The 16,672-nt window shown below is 38.0% G+C and overlaps 1 protein-coding gene across 1 annotated transcript; it reads left to right on the forward strand.

Moving 5' to 3' along the window:
• Nucleotides 1-512: 512 nt before the first annotated feature.
• Nucleotides 513-2,224, forward strand: LOC107059640 (uncharacterized). Its single transcript, XM_015306359.1, has 3 exons — nucleotides 513-633; nucleotides 723-904; nucleotides 1,178-2,224. The coding sequence occupies exons 1-3, from the start codon at nucleotides 513-515 to the stop codon at nucleotides 2,222-2,224; spliced, it is 1,350 nt and encodes a 449-aa protein (XP_015161845.1).
• The last annotated feature ends 14,448 nt before the right edge of the window (nucleotides 2,225-16,672 follow it).

A 16,672-nucleotide genomic window follows, 5' to 3' on the forward strand; every position in this document is an offset into this window, starting at 1 on the left:
GTTCAAAGACATATAAATTCTTTTCCACTTTCAAATACGGATAATATGCTTGATTTTAAATCTCTTGAAGCAGATCCCAAAGATCGAATGCCTATTTCATCTTATGGTCCTAATATTCGAGATGCGGTAAGGAGGTATTACATTCAAAAAAAACCATGTCAACCTATTGATCATAGCTTCCCTAAAACTAAGTTTGGATCAATTTCGACCAACTTGGTTTAAGAGAAGATCTCAATGGTTGGAATATAGCATTAAAGCAGACGCGACATTTTGTTTGTGTTGTTATTTGTTCAAGAATGAACTTGAAAGTCATGGAAATGTCGGAGATTCATTTACAAGAGCTGGTTTTAGGTGTTGGAACAAAGCTTTAGAAAGATTCAAAAAACATGTTGGTAAGGTAAATAGTATCCATCATAAATGTTTCAATAGGATGCAAGATTTGATAAACCAACGACAATCGATCCAATCTTCTTTTTGACAAGCAAAGTGAAAAGGCAAGAAGTGATTATCGGATGCGTTTAAATGCCTCAATTGATGTAGCAAGATTTCTCTTGACATCGGGATTTCCATTTCGTGGACATGATGAAAGTGAAGGTTCCAAATATAAGGGTGCTTTTCTTGAACTTTTGAATGGTATGGGGATAGAAGTTTTGATGTGGGAAGAGTAATATTAGGTAATGCTACACAAAATGATATGATGATTTGTCTGACAATTCAAAAAGATATTGTGGAGGCTTGTGCTAAAGAAACAACTAAGGCTATCACTGAAGACTTGGACGGTGATTATTTTGGAATATTAGTTGATGAATCAAAGGATGTTTCTCATAAGGAGCAAATGGCTCTAATTTTGAGATATGTCAACAAAAGAGGAATGGTGATAGAGCGATTCTTGGGTATTGTCCACGTAAATGATACATCTTCTCAATCATTAAAAAGGCAATTTATTCTTTGCTTTTGGATCACTCATTATGTACATCCAAAATACGTGGTCAAGGTTATGATGGGGCTAGTAATATGCAAGGGGAAATAAATGGTCTCAAGTCTTTGATTTTACAAGATACGTCACCTGCATATTCTATTCACTGCTTTGCTCACCAATTGCAATTGGCACTTGTAGGTCTTTCCAAAAAGAATTCGGATGTGGATAATTTTTTTTTATATTCTCACTAATATTTAGAATACTATTGGAGCTTCATTTAAACGCAAAGATTCACTTCGACAACATCAAGAAGATAAGTTGGAAGAGTTGCTTAAATTTGGAGAAGTTCATACAGGGCAAGGTTTGAATCAAGAACGTGGCCTCCAACGACCGAGTGATACTCATTGGGGGTCTCATTTTAAAACCTTGGACAATTTCTTGATTCTTTTTTCTTCAATTGTTAATGTGCTTAAGGATATGAAACGTGATTGTCCATATCATCTTGATAGATTTGTGGCGGAAAATCTTTTGAGCAAGATTCATGAATTTGAGTTTGTCATTATGTTGCACTTGATGTTTAAGGTGTTGCTATTGACGAATGAGTTGAATAAAGTTTTACAAAGGAAAGATCAAGATATCGTTAATGCTATGGGATTGCTTGACCTTTCAAAGAAACGATTGCAAATGATGAGAGAGGATGAATGGGACTCTATGATGGATGAGGTTAGCTTATTTTGTGGTAAACATGGTATTTCAATTCCCAAAATGAATGAAGGCTACTATAATGGGAAGTCAAAGCGTAAGAGGTCCAATATTTCATATTTACATCACTTTCGTGTGGAAGTATTTTATGCCATCATTGATTTGGCACTTCAAGAACTCAATAATCGTTTTGATGTGGTGACTAGTGACTTGCTCCTTGGTATGACTAGTTTGAGTCCGGTTGATTCATTTGCTAATTTTCACAAGGATAGGATAATGAAACTAGCCGAGTACTATCCAAGTGAGTTTGGTAATAAAGAGCTTCGGGAGCACAATTTTCAACTCGATGATTTTATTGTCTATGCTCAAAAGTGTGATAGCAAGTTTCTCAACTTGAAGGGAATCAAGGATCTTGCAAAAGTGATGATAGAGACAAAACTAGATCAAACTTGGTCACTTGTGTATCTACTTGTGAAGCTAACTTTGATTATTCATGTTGCTACCGCAAGCGTGGAAAGAGCATTCTCATCAATGAAGTACATAAAGAATGATTTGCGTAATAGGATGGATGAAGATCTTTTGAATGGTTGTTTAGTTTGCTAAATAGAGCATAGTATATTTAAAAATATAAGTAATTATGCCATTATTGACCGTTTTCAAAATATGAAAACTCGTCGAGGACAATTGTAAGTGAATGATGTTTTTTGCTAATATATTACTATATAAAGATTGCTACTACCTACTTGCTCGTCAACTTGTTCTCACCGTAAAATTTATATAATTGAATTAATTGTCTATTTTGAAGATAATGGTGCCCCCATGTTCTTGAGATCCTGGATACGCCTCTGCATTTGCGACGGCATTTTCTTTACCGGGGTAATAAAGAACACTCATGTCATAATCTTTCAATAACTCAAGCAAAGTTCTTTGACGAAGATTCAAATCCTTTTGGTTAAGCACAAATTGCAAACTATTATGGTCGGTGAATACATCAACATGAACTCCATAAAAATAATCCCCCCAAATCTTTAAGGTAAAAACAACCTCCGCTAATTCAAGGTCATGGGTAGGATAATGCTAATCATAAATTTTAAATTGCCTTGAGGCATAGGAAATAACTTCCCCATTTTGGTTAAGCACACATTCTAACCCAATTCTCGAGGCGTCAAAATAAACAACAAAACCATTCACACATTTTGCTAAAGTCAACAACGTAGGAGAAGTAAGCCTATCATTCAACTCTACCAAACTCTTCTTAAAAGTCGTCAAAGGATAGATAATTGAGGAAAATCCCTAAAAAAACCTTCTATATTAACCGGCCAAACCCAATAAGCTCGTAATATACGAAGGAGTTAGAGTTCTGGGCCAACTCTTGAATGCATCTGTCCTCTTAGGATCTACCCCAATACCCTTTCATAAAATAATATGCTAAAGAAAAGCTACGGACCTTAGCCAAAACACAAATTTACTAAACTTAGTAAAGAGTTGTTGGTCATTGAGAAATTGCAACAAAATCTTAAAATGATCAATATAGTCATTCTCACTTCTCTAATAGATGAATATATCATCAATGAACAGAATCACAAACATATAAAGGTATTATCTAAACACCATATTCATCATATCCATAAATGTCGCCGGAGCATTAGTCAACCAAAATGACATTAACAAAAACATATAATGACCATCCTGCATTCTAAAAGTTGTTTTTGGAATAACATCATCTTTCACACTCAATAGGTGATAACCGATCGAAGATTAATCTTATAGAAGTAACTTGTTCCTAGAAATTGGCCAAACAAATCATCTATCCTTGAAGAGGATACCTATTCTTAATAGCCACCTTGTTCAACTGACGATTGTCAATACACATACAAAGAGAGTCATCTTTCGTTCTAACAAATACGACTGGAGCACCCCATGGAGAGATACTTGGTAGGATGAAACCCTTATCAAACAAATTTTTCAATTGTTCTTTTAAATCCTTAATTTCTACCGGAGTAATTCTATAACGATGAATACAAATAGGTGGTGTATCTGGGAGAAGGTCAATACAAAAGTCTATTTCCCTTTCGGGAGGAATACCGAGCAAATAATCTAGGAAAACTTCTGGAAACTCATTCAGAACGAGGACCGACATAAAAGTAAGGGTTTTGGAATCAACATCCCTCACTCTTATTAGATGATAAATGCAACCCATAGAAATCATCTTTCTAGCTTTAAGACAAGAGACAAACTGACCCTTAGGCACAAAATTTCCCCCTTTCCAATCTAGGATAGGCTCATTTGGAAACTGGAACTTGACTACACAAGCTCTACAAACAATAGAAGCATAACATGAATGCAACCAATCCAACCAAGGATGACATGAAAGTCTAACATATCAAGCTCTACCAGGTAAACAAGAGTAACTTTATGGGAAAAGGAAACGGGACACTTCCTATAGACCCTTTTAGCCACAATAGAATCACCAACGGGAGTAGATATAGGACAAGGTTCTGACAACACATCCGAAGAACATCAAACCTCATAGTCACATATGGCGTCACGAAAGACAAGTTAGCACCGGGATCAAGCAACGCATAAACATCGAGTTGGAAAACATTTAACAGACTGGTAACCACATTGGGAAAACTCTCTTGCTCACCATTAGTCTGAAGTATATAGAATTTGTTTTGCTAAGGAGCATTGGAACCCGAACCACTAGGAGGAGCTTACTTTCCCTCTTTTCCTTTTGCCCTAAGAATTTAGAAATCCCTTATCTTATGACCGCTTTTTCCACAACTAAAGCAACAATCTGTGTCGGCTGGGCACTTACCATCATGCTTCTTCCACACTTAGTACACTTAGACATGGAAAAGAAAGATCCACTACCATTACCTCATTCAGACTTAGGGTTAGACACCCTATCTTTGTTAAACCTAGGAGGAGTATTGGAGGAACCTTGACAGGAAAACCTTTGCCGAAATCTAGGACAACAATGTCCATCTGGCCTTGCATGAGAGAAATTACTATCATCGGTCATAGCCCTTTTTACCTCCCTAGACTTTTCCTTAAGTTTCTCCTCCTCAATGTGTTGTGCATGCACCATGAGACCAGAGATGTCCATGTCATTAATAAACATGGTGGTACGACACTCTTTAACAATAATTGCAGACACACTCAAAACAAACTTACTCATCCTTGCTCTTTAATCAGCAACCACTGTTAGAGCATATCTAGATAGTTGTGTGAACCTTAGATAATATTCACTCACACTCATACTCCCTTATCAAAGGTTGATGAACTAAAGCACCTTAGACTTCTCCAAATCAAGAGGACCCGCATCTTCTGGTCTCCCTTCTTTCCATTGGTTAAACCAAGTTTGAGCAACTTCTTTTAATTGATAAGCGGCCAACTCCACCTTTTCCACCGGCATCACTCCCATGATCATTAAAACCATATAGACTCATCCATGAACACTTGAGGATCTTCCTAAACATTTGAGCCATGGACCTTTGGATGATTCAACCTAGTGAAGTCCCTCACTCTAAAGTCATCAAACTTACATTCGGGCTTGTGGGAATTGCAACCTCCGTGTTGGCTTAGGCCATCACGGCTTGGGGCAACACTTGAAAAGAATCCTAAACTCCACATTATATACTTGTTCTGTCAACGAATCGACCGGAACTTGAGAAGTTTGGGAGGAGGTTCTTATGCCACATCTTCCCTCACATTCCTTCTAGCAAAAGCTTTTCCGATAGCAATATTCTTAAGAACGTAGGAAAAGGATTAGGAGAGAGACCTTATAGAATTAAACTCTATCACATGACTTTAGAGTAATGAAAGAAGTGGAGTTTCCTATTTATCCTGTAGCCTCTCAATCATAAATGTAGCGCGCTTCACACTTATGAACAAGACTCTAATAGACGTGGCTTATGAGACATCCTAGGACCATTCTAAACCTTGCTCTCTAATTACCATGTTTTTCACGACCCACGGGTACCTCCTAGATGTAAGGTGACATATAGAACCTCGAAAGAATCCATACAAGCCAGTTAGCTCTCATAAATAAGAAATAGAACAATAAGAGTAAAACAATAGTCCATGTCCAATAGTTTTTATAAAAGAAAAGTGGAAGTCTATAACACTTGTCTCATCATAGCCATCTAATATAATAGAATTAGATTGGGTCTATGTCACGACCCAAGTGTACCCCCTAGACGTAACAAGGCACATAGAACACCAAAAGGGCCCATGTAAGCCACTTAGCATATCATAACATACACATAGACTAATAAATAGTAAAAATGCATTTCAAGTCCAAAATTTTCATTAAGGAAAGCGGAAGTGTATACTTTTCTCAATTAACCATCGATAAAAATATTTGAATCAAAGAGGGTCACAGCCCATAAAACATAATCCGAAAGTCAAATACAAGAATGAAACTACTAAATGACAATTTATGTCCTCGAACCATGAGGACTCACCAACAATCAAGGAGAATTACTGAATCCAAGGTTGAATAAAATGACAACCGCCTTAAGAACCGGACCCTACACTTGGGGAAAATGTAGGAAAATATGGGTTAGTACAAAAATGCACTAAGTATGATAGCCATGCATAAAAATATTGAAAACATGCTAAAAGGGACATTTTAGTTGAATGCATGAAATTTACTAAGTTAAAATACCATTTTGAAGATAATGTCAAAGCATAAGTCATAACTATAATCAACTCATAAATCATCATATCATAATAGGAACATATCATACATACCCTCAAAGAATACTTGTGAAATGAATGGATAAGATCCCATAATCCCACCCGTACTAAGTAAAGCTTGTTGAGTAACTATAATTCATAACTCATCTTCTTATGCATTCTACCATAATGGGGAATAAGCCTTAACCGACAAAGACCATGTGAGCTTACCACGCAATCCGGTGTTTACCCCACACCGAAAAGTGGTTGTTATACCTGCCTAAGGAAGAACCATACTCTTAGATTAGGTGGATCCACTAGCTAAAATCTAGGAGGGCACATAGTTTATTGGATAAGCAGATTGCTTCGAGAAACCCAGACTCAACAAAGGTAGAAGGTTTCCATCTCATGAGATCCATACTTTGGGAACTCAGACTCAACTAAGGTAAAAGGAACTCATCTGGAAAGCTGGATTCAACTAGTGTAAAAGCTTCCATCTCATATTTATATCAACTCGGTGCTAAGCATTAATTCCCATATATTACATATTAAGTCTTGACTAAAGTTCATATTCATGGAAAAATGTCTTGACACTCATGTAACGACTCAGAAAATGATAGGTTAAACTAGAGCCTAAACGTAAGGGTTAACGTCAAGGGTTAAGGGAAAAGCCTAAGGGTTTCGGGTGAAGGCCATGGTTAGGGGCAAAGATTGCCTAAAAACCTAGCCTAGCCATTGCCTACCATCACCACGATTGTCTTCACGACCCGTGGTGGCCAACACGAGTCGTGGTGCAACCCGTGGTGGGAAAGTCAGTGTGCCCAAGTTTGGTACCAAGCCAAGGCACCCCTTCACGAGCCACTTCACCTCTTGTGGTCATAACCACGCGCCATGGGAAGGCTCATGGGGTTGCCTTAGATTGGTAGGAATTTAGTTAAGTTGAGGAGCCTACTGCCTAAAAGGCAACGGGCACCACCACAAGCCGTTGTGCTCTAGATGGTCCGTACAAGTGGTCGTGAAGATCACTTAGGCTCAAGGGATTCAAGGCTCTCAAGGCCTTGACACTGTCTGCATGAACACGACCATCACCACGACTCGTGGTCTTGACCACGAATCGTGAGAGGTCTCATGGTCTTGCATTAGGCCCTTGAGGGCTTGGCATAGTGGAGAGGCACATTGGTCAAGGGACCACGGGCACCACCACAAGCCGTGATGCCCCTCACGACCCGTCAAAGTGGGCGTGGTCCCTGACGGGGCTGCCTAAGTTGTGGACTTTTGTGTAATTTCATTTTAATTAATTATTATGTGGGGTTGTTTTTAATTGTTTTATATATAGTTTTAAGTCTTAAAACAAGTCATTTAATCCTTATTTCTCTAAAACCCAAATCAAATCAAAAGAGTTATTCCCTCTCAGTATTCCTCTTTCTAAAAGTTCCGAAAGAAAAAGGAGAAGAACTGGGAGCTAGGGCAATGGATTCAAGGTATTCTTCCTAAAATTTCTTCGGGATTCACAAGAAATGTATGGTGATCCTTCATCTAGGGGAAGCTTTCAATCCTAGATTCCATTCAAAAGTAATTTTCAAAGTTTTCATGTTCATCAAAAACCTAGGGTTTTACTTTAACTCATGGGTTCCTTTTTCAAACGTTTTTAAAGGTTGTTTAATGACAAATTATAATTGTATTAGTGTTTAATTGGTGATTTATGATGAAAATACTCTAAGAAGCCATGAATTCTCTCAAATCCTAAATTGTTCCTTTATGAATTGGGTTTGTTGATTATGAAAGCTTATGAATGGAATATGTCTAAATTAATTTGGGTTATTGAATTATAAAATTATCCATGCCTTAATTATAGTGAATTGTTGGTGTGTTGGTGATTTGAGATTTAAGATTAATGGGCTTGAAGACATAGTATGAGGAATTTAAATATTATCATGATATCTTGTTTATGAATGTGAATCCAATGAAGTTAATGTGATTATGTCCTGAATGTAAATGTGTTTTTGTTGAAAGGCTATTTCTCAATTAGACACTCATGAATGTTATGATGGAATGTGAAGTGTTCTTCATAGTATTGTATTTCTTGAATGGGTAGGCTTATGCATCTTTTTCTTGTATAAATGAATGTTTTGGTGATTGTTAAATCAAGGATCGGTAGGCTAATGGCTCCATTCCACACATGTTGGTAATGAACCTTGGGATCGGTAGGCTTATGGCACCCTTCCATTAAGGATGTTAATGAACTTGTGATCGGTAAGCTTATGGTACCCTTCCATGAATAATGACGATGAACCTTGAATCGGTAGGCCTATGGCACCCGTTCAGGAGGAGTCAAATGAGCTTTCCTAACTAATGAACCTTGAACTGGTAGGCTTATGGCTCCCTTTCATGTGTTAATGAATGAACTTTGGGTCGGTAGGCCAATGGCACCCTCTCATGTGTAATAATGTTAAGGTAATGAAATACTCTATGGGAATGGAGGCTAAGCACCGAGTAGATTTGGTTATATGGAAACTCTCCTGATGTTTAGGCCAGGTTTCAATGATCATCTTCCTTACCTCATAACTATGTGCCCGCATAGGTCTAGATAGTGGATCCACCTAAGCTAAATGTACCTAGTTCTACCTTAGGCAAGTAGGACACATTCTTTCGGTGTGGGGTTATATGACATCGAATTTCATGGTTTTCTCTCATGGTCTATATCGGTTAATGCATATTCCCATCATGTGAGATGTGCATTGTAGTTTGTTGAGAAGTTCTTTGAAGTGTGGGTGGTAGTATGGGATGCCATCCATGCATTGCACGAGTAGGCTTTGAGAGGGTCATAGTGATTTCTCTAAGGTCTTAATGACTAATATATGAAAGTTCTCTAAATAAAGATAATGAATAATGTTGACTCTTATATGTCTAATGTGATGATGCATGCTATACTTGGGTTGTATTATGAGTTATTTTCCCTTGTCAAGTCTTATGAAATGTTTATGTCTTTTAGGTATGGGTATTGTGGAAAGCTGAAAAACGAAGAATGGTAAGTTCACTTATGGTGACCTTAATGTGGTACTTAGTGTGGATGGTGGTATGGGACGCTATTTATACATTACACAAAGTATGGCTTGGGGTTTACTTAAGGTGATTGTTTAAATGTGATGTTATGACTTGTATGATGATTATACTTGTATTTTATGTCTCTTATACTATTGTACATGATGTTTATAAAATTGGCATAATGCATGGTTTCCAACCAAAATGTCTCTTTTAAATCATGTTTTTGAATGGTCATCATACTTAATACATTTTTGTGTGCTAACCCATACTTCTCTTATTTTACTACAACTGTAGGTTTTGGCAAGTGAGTTGCTATCCGTCTCGTTCAAGTGCTATGATTGAGTTCCACCAACGCTATTGGTATGTCTTTATACATTTGAGGACACATGCTTCAGTGATGTTCCTTTCTTTCATGTGATAAACATTTTTAGTCTTTTCTATTATAAAAGGTCATGACCCTAGTTTTGTTTCAAGATGTGTTTTAGATGGCCATGTAAGACAATAGACTTTCGTTGTTTTAATGAGTATTTTGATTGTTTTGGTATTGTTTTGATTCCACAATATTTTTGAATAGCTTATACAATGACATGCTATGAGGCTTGTATGAGACCCTTCGGGTTCAAGTATGGCGTGTCGCTTCCGGGGCATAGGTCCGGGTCGTGACAACTCAATACAACATAATTCATACTATAACTCATAGATTTAATAGGTGAGAATAGACTTTCAACCTTAGAATCATTATATTGTGAGGAAACTACTCACATTACATCATAATCATACCTAAGTGTGTACATGAGGATAATCGATGGTCAATTTATTTTAATTGGCAATAATCGATGCATATTCTATAAGACCCATCCTTCTTTCTAATAAACCACAACGGAGCACCCCATGGAGAGATACTTGGCCAGATGAAGCCCTTATCTAACAAATCTTTTTGTTGATCTTTCAACTCTTTCAACTCGGCTGGAGCCCTTCCATAAGGAGGAATAGAAATAGGTTGCGTATCTGGTAAAGGTCAATACTAAAATATACTTCCCACTTAGGAGGAATAACGGACAAATCATCGGGGAAAACTTCTAGAAACTCATTCTCTATCGGAACTGACTCTAGAGATGGGGTTTCGGATTCAACATCCTTCACCCTAACAAGATGGTAAATACACCCTTTGGAGATCATCTTTCGAGCTTCAAGGTAAGACACAAATTTACCTCTAGTCATAGAATTTCCCCCATTCCACTCTATGATAGGCTCATTTGGAAATTGGAACCTAACCACCTGAGTCATACAATCAATAGAGGTATAACATGCACATAACCAATCCATACCAAAAATCATATCAATGTAGAACATTTCTAACTCCACCAAATCCACCAAAGTAACTTTATGGGACAAGGTAATGGTTCAACTTCTATAAACCCACTTAGCCACCACCGAGTCACCAACTTGGGTAGAGACCAAAAATGGTTCTGCTAACACTTCGTGGAGTATTTCAAACTTCATGTCCACAAAAAGAATCACAAAGGACAAATTAGCACCGGGATTTAACAAGGCATATACATCTATAGAAAAGGCTTTGAACATACCGGTCACCACATACCGGGAGCCCTCCTGATCACCTCGGAATTGAAGAGCATAAAAGCGGTTTTGCTTTTGAGCATTGGAATTTGGCCGCTTGGAGGAGCTTGCTTATCTTCCCTTCCCTTAACCTTGAGCATCGGACAATCTCTCATCTTGTGGCCAATCTTTCAACAACTAGGTACTTACCATCATGCTTTCTACCACATTTTGCACAATTAGGTCTAGCAACATAAAAATCACCACTATTACCTCCTTAATGTTTAGGGTTGGAAACCCTATCCTTGCTGACCCTTGGAACACTAGAGGAGCCTTGGATGATTATTTCCAAAGCGTTTTGGTACAGCTGCCCGTACTTACACTACTGATAGTGTTGGGTCTCCAACATACCCCCAAGCACTGTCAAAAGTTGGGAAATAGTTGCCTAAATTCCTGGAGCCGTAGTCAGTCTGAGTGGTAACTGAGCTAGCCCCGGCCCCACTGACTGCTTTGGAACCTGGGCTACCGGATGATCTGTTACTGGGTCCAGACCCTACTCTCTAATTGGGCTAGTGTTGCACCCCTACTTAGAAAAAAAGGTCGAGCCCCACCCGAATATGCCTCGTAGAGTATACAAACCACCCTGTGAATAGAGTGAAACAAGTGAGATTCTCATAAGCCAACAATACACTAAACTAATAAGACAAAACAAAGAGGTATTCTAATGACAACCTATAGCCTCCCAAAGATAGGATAGAGACGTCATCGCATTGATTCGTAGGAGTCTACTAGGTATTAGCTCTGTTCGAGTGAAACTGGTGAATCTTGCACTCTGATAAAAACTTTTCACGACATGACTCCCTAAATCATGATGGCACCTACTAAAATCCACTAGACAAAAGATAAGCTAACATATGTAAAAAAGGAGACATGGTAATACAGGACACCAAGTACTCACCCTCATCTCATATATCCACAAGGTGTAACAAATGGCACAAACGATCATTGTTGGTAGCTCGTAGTAGGAATTGTATCATGAAGAGATGCAGAGTGTAGAATGACTACCAAAACAAGGTACCCAGTAGGCATCATAGGCAGACCAAACAAGAAAGGTAAAAACAATAAGAATAGATATAATATACACACAAATAGATATAAAAATGGATATGAAAATAAGGCACACGAGCATACAAAAAATAAATCTAAGTACAACTAAACTAAACCTAATTGGACCCCATAAGCCAGAAGGTACACTAATGCGAAGGTTAAATAAAACCCAAACAGATACCCATAAGCATGACAATTACACATAATAGGTAATCTAGAAGACAAAAAAGTAATCCTCATCTGAATCGAGGAACGTTACTCAGCTCCTCCTAACCCAAGTAACTAAGAACCAGTCAACTTCCAGCCCAACTAGAAAGAGTAACAATTAACTCAACTAGATAACTCCTAGCCCAGCTTGCAAGAATGACTATCAACTCAACCAGTCAACTCCTAGACTAGCTCGTAAGAGTGACTATCAAACGAGGCATTCAAGCAATACAATCGACTCCTAGGGGTGCCAACCACCATGCTAGCAAAATTGCCTCATGGGGAGTGTCAACTTTGTAGAGATTTTCATATGTCTAGGCTACCCAGCCAACCCACTCCTTGGGGTATTAGCAGCCTAGCTAGCAAGAGTACTCGGGAGAGTATAAACTTTTAAAAGGATGTCAAGTAGGCTCCAAACCACTGTGGATCGACGTCCACCCTCAATGACATCATAAAAGGTTCCATGCTAGAAGCACTCTAATCTCGAGAAGGAATTCCATCTCGATTAATACATTGAAGCCAGAGAAGTAAAAAGAGGAGGAATTAAGGCTAACAAGAAGCGTAAATGCCTAAGCTAAGGGTCATACTAGCAAACCCAAGTCTTCTATTCTGATCTGTAAATACCTTACCCATCTGAAATGATGTTGGAGACATACCACAGTCACAGGATGCATAGGTCTTAGGCAACACTAGTCTGTCCTAGTATATGGCCAAAACATGCTCCCTAAAACAAGTAACAAAACAAGTAAATCACATAGAATGCTACAACACACATACATCTATTTACCAGCATGGTACTACCGTCGAAACACTATTATTAAACTCTGGATCATGTTTCACGATAGAGTAGAATAAATAACTTGGTACCCCCCCCCCCAAAACTAACACCCATCATCCTGAATTCACACATTCATGCTTAGTCTAAATATAAAGGAAGTTGTAGCCTACCTATAGGTTGATCGTGCACGCTCCAAATTACAAGGCTAGAGATTTTCCCTTTTGAACGGCCTATGAGCGTTGTCACATTATCAAAATTAGGATCACAATATAAATACGGTAGTTTAGATGCCAAAATCACCAAAAATGGAGACGGACAATTTTTTATAGTCAAACAGGAATTGGGGGATTCGTACTTGAAATTTCGAAATTGACTCAGTCAAAAGTTCATAAATGATGTATTTAACTTATGTCCCAAAGTAAAGCATGATTCATGGCTTAAAATTCAGCTAACTTAATAACACAACGAAAACTCAAATTAAAAGAGAAAAGGAAGCAACTCTTGCACCAATTTTACATCAAAAAGAGTGTTGCCGACACACTCCAACCACTCCATCACGTATTCCTAAATATTACGAGCTAGTGGTACTTCAAATTACCTAAATCGTAGTTAAATCGAGGGAGATTTTGCAATTATAAATTTATAACTCAAGTTCCTTGCCGCAGACCATATAGGCCTGAATAACAGTGGGGCGACCACACATTCCAGTTGCCATCCTCAAATGAGGCACCAGTGCATGAATACCCTTGCCAGGGTTACTGCCATCCGCGTACGTGCCTCAGTTGACAGCAAAAGGAGCTAAGGCCCCAAAACTTCAACAGGATCCCTGGGATTCGTTCGAAACCCTGTGCGTGCAAACAAACTATGCTACCCCATCAAAAACAACATTCTATACTTAATGGAACCATCAAAATTCCCATCTGAGGTCATTTCAATGAAAAGTTGGTCCTACATTCAATTTCCATTTTAAGACAAATTCCAGTAAGGGACTCACAATTAGCCCAGAAGCCTCGGGACATAAATGAAGGGTTATTTTAGACCAACCTTGACATTAAAAAGCTAACTACGTTGACAAAATTCTCATTTGAAATCATTTATTTAGAATATTTACTAAAGTCAAACTTAGGCAGTTAAAACGTTTAATCCCATACACTTGCATTGAAAGCCTTTGGGAGTTGTGCCGACAATGCTTCTTGCCAAACATTACCCTTCTGGAGCAGATGGAATCATCAAAAATAGATTATGAAGTCATGTTACTCAAATTCTAATGGAAGTTGACAATTCAAGTTTCTAAAGTTCCCAAAACAGTAAAACTCACATAAAAACCAAATGAACGACCACGTGACCGAACTACCTGACCCAACAAGTCATAAATGACTTGAGGTTGCTATAGGAAAGCACAAAATGACAAGCATGAGACATAAACACATAAATGACCTGCAGTTCATCAAAATCTCCATCTTAATATCCTCTAGGTTTTAAGTAAAATCAAAATGGAGTAGTCATAAACATAAAAATTTCAGCATCCATGGAAACACACAATTTAGTAACCAATCAAAGCTTAAAACATCATAGAATAGCTCCTTAAATCATAAATCATGCATGTTTAAGAAAACAATTCACCAAACCATGATCCCTTAATGTTAGAAACATTTCACAATTTAGTTGATGCTAATCTTAAAACAACCTAGATCATAAGACATTCATTTTCATAGATCATGCATATCATTCATCAAAACATCAATAATAGTTTCATGACTCCTTTATATATTCACACCATCCTAGGGTTCATGTTCTAATTCATGTATCGTGCATGCAATCATATGAATTTAATTGGAAGAATGTATTTAAGTAAAATCTATAATGATATGATCAAAATCAAACAATTGAATCCATAAAACTAGAACCCCTGAATTATTGAATAAATACCTAACCAACTTAAGGAAATTTGATTGGAGAATTTGAGAATTATATGGTCCTCAATGGGTGAATAGAAAACCATTGATTAAATCCCTACATACCTTAATCTTGTTGTCCAGAAAATGGTGGAATAAGAGCCTTGATTTGGAAACCTTAGTTTCTTCTTACTTGATGTTGAGAGAAAAATAACTGCGGGGATTTTGGAGATTTTGCGTGGAGTGAAAGGTAATGGGCAATTCTAGGAATAAATAAGTTATAGGGTATCTTTTATAGGAGAAAAGATGTAGTATCGTTATTAGTTGCATAGAAAAAGACCCAAATAACATTTATGAAATCTGTTAGAAAGATCCCACGGTTGTGACCCATGACTCGTAGAAATTCCTATGGATCATACTACTCAATCTTAGGTTGAGTAACAATGGCCTAAATTCATGGGTAATTCCTACGACCATAAATAAGGACCATCAAAATTCCTATGATCTCTAGATCGCTTCCGTAAAACACAACTTAAAGTCCTAATTTCATTAAGTTTAAATCTTTTATATGAGACAATCCCACGAATCTTAGAACCAACATACACCCGTCATTTCCCTTTGTAGAAGTAAGATCTTATATTTAATTTATGAATCAACCCTACATATTAGCCGTACGACTCGTCAAACATTCTATGGTTCGTCTAGTCAAGACGTGGGCCAAGACTTCATAAACTAATTTTCCAAACATCAACTTGGAGTTCTACGATTCCACTCAAACAAGGCGTAAGACCCCCTCCGGTCCATAGACCTGTGTCGTAGACCACTACATCAAATAAAATTCTGCACTTCTCTTTCCTTTTGAACTTTCCAACTTCAAAGTTGTTAGAAAATTTCCCCCTTAGAAACATTCGTCCTCAAATGGGACTCAATCTAGCATAAATACAGTAAAAGAGACACTAATAACCCAACATGAATGTGAATCTCATCATAATGCACATAAACATGGAGAATAAGTCCAAGTTAAATCATAACATCAAAATCAAGTTCTCATGAAAATTCATGCATATGGAAATTTGAGAATAACTAAAATGCATGAATCCGACAGAATGAACCATTACGAGCTAAAATCTCAATCTAGAATAAAAGTGTAGGGCAAGATATGAGGTTACCGGTACATCATATGTACTTCGCTCCCAAGTATCACCCTCAACTAATTGATTCTTCTGAATAACTATTATGGAAGTAACTTGTAACACCCTAGAAATTATTAGGCTAAACTAGAGATAAACGTGAAGGGAAAAAGGGACATGGACCAAGGAAAATCGGCAAGGGCCAAGGCAAGGGGCCAAGGTTGCCCGAGCTTGCCAGGGCACTTTCCACACTGCCACAAGGGTCTTCACGAACCATGGTGGCCACCACGACCTGTGGTGCCACTCATGGTGGTGAGGTAGTAAGGCCCACAAGGTTGCCCAAGTTGGCCTCCTCCACACAAGGCCACTTAACGGCTCGTGAAGGCCTAGATGGATCATAGGAATGGTTGTGGTCTTGCATTCACCATGTGGGAGTTAAGTTAAGGTGCCATAGCTACTGATCGAGAGACCACGAGCACCTTCAAGGGCCGTGGTGCCCTTGACGGATCGTGAAGGTGGCCGTAGGTCCTGGCACAAGGTTGGCCAAAGAGGGCTATTTTTTTGAAATTCCTAGTTCAATGGGTATTAAGTGAGGTCATTTTGTATAGTATTAGTACACTTATATAAGCTATTTTAACCCTTAAAACTC

This window comes from Solanum tuberosum, unplaced genomic scaffold, assembly GCF_000226075.1.
Source record: "Solanum tuberosum cultivar DM 1-3 516 R44 unplaced genomic scaffold, SolTub_3.0 scf00030, whole genome shotgun sequence".
Lineage (NCBI taxonomy): Eukaryota > Viridiplantae > Streptophyta > Magnoliopsida > Solanales > Solanaceae > Solanum > Solanum tuberosum.

Bases quoted from the DNA above. Each gene is read 5' to 3' on its own strand.
- LOC107059640 (XM_015306359.1), top strand. From the start codon at position 513: ATGCGTTTAAATGCCTCAATTGATGTAGCAAGATTTCTCTTGACATCG. The intron at 634-722 runs GTATGGGGATAG...CAATTCAAAAAG, and splicing joins TTTTCTTGAACTTTTGAATG to ATATTGTGGAGGCTTGTGCT. The intron at 905-1,177 runs GTAAATGATACA...ACTAATATTTAG, and splicing joins GATTCTTGGGTATTGTCCAC to AATACTATTGGAGCTTCATT.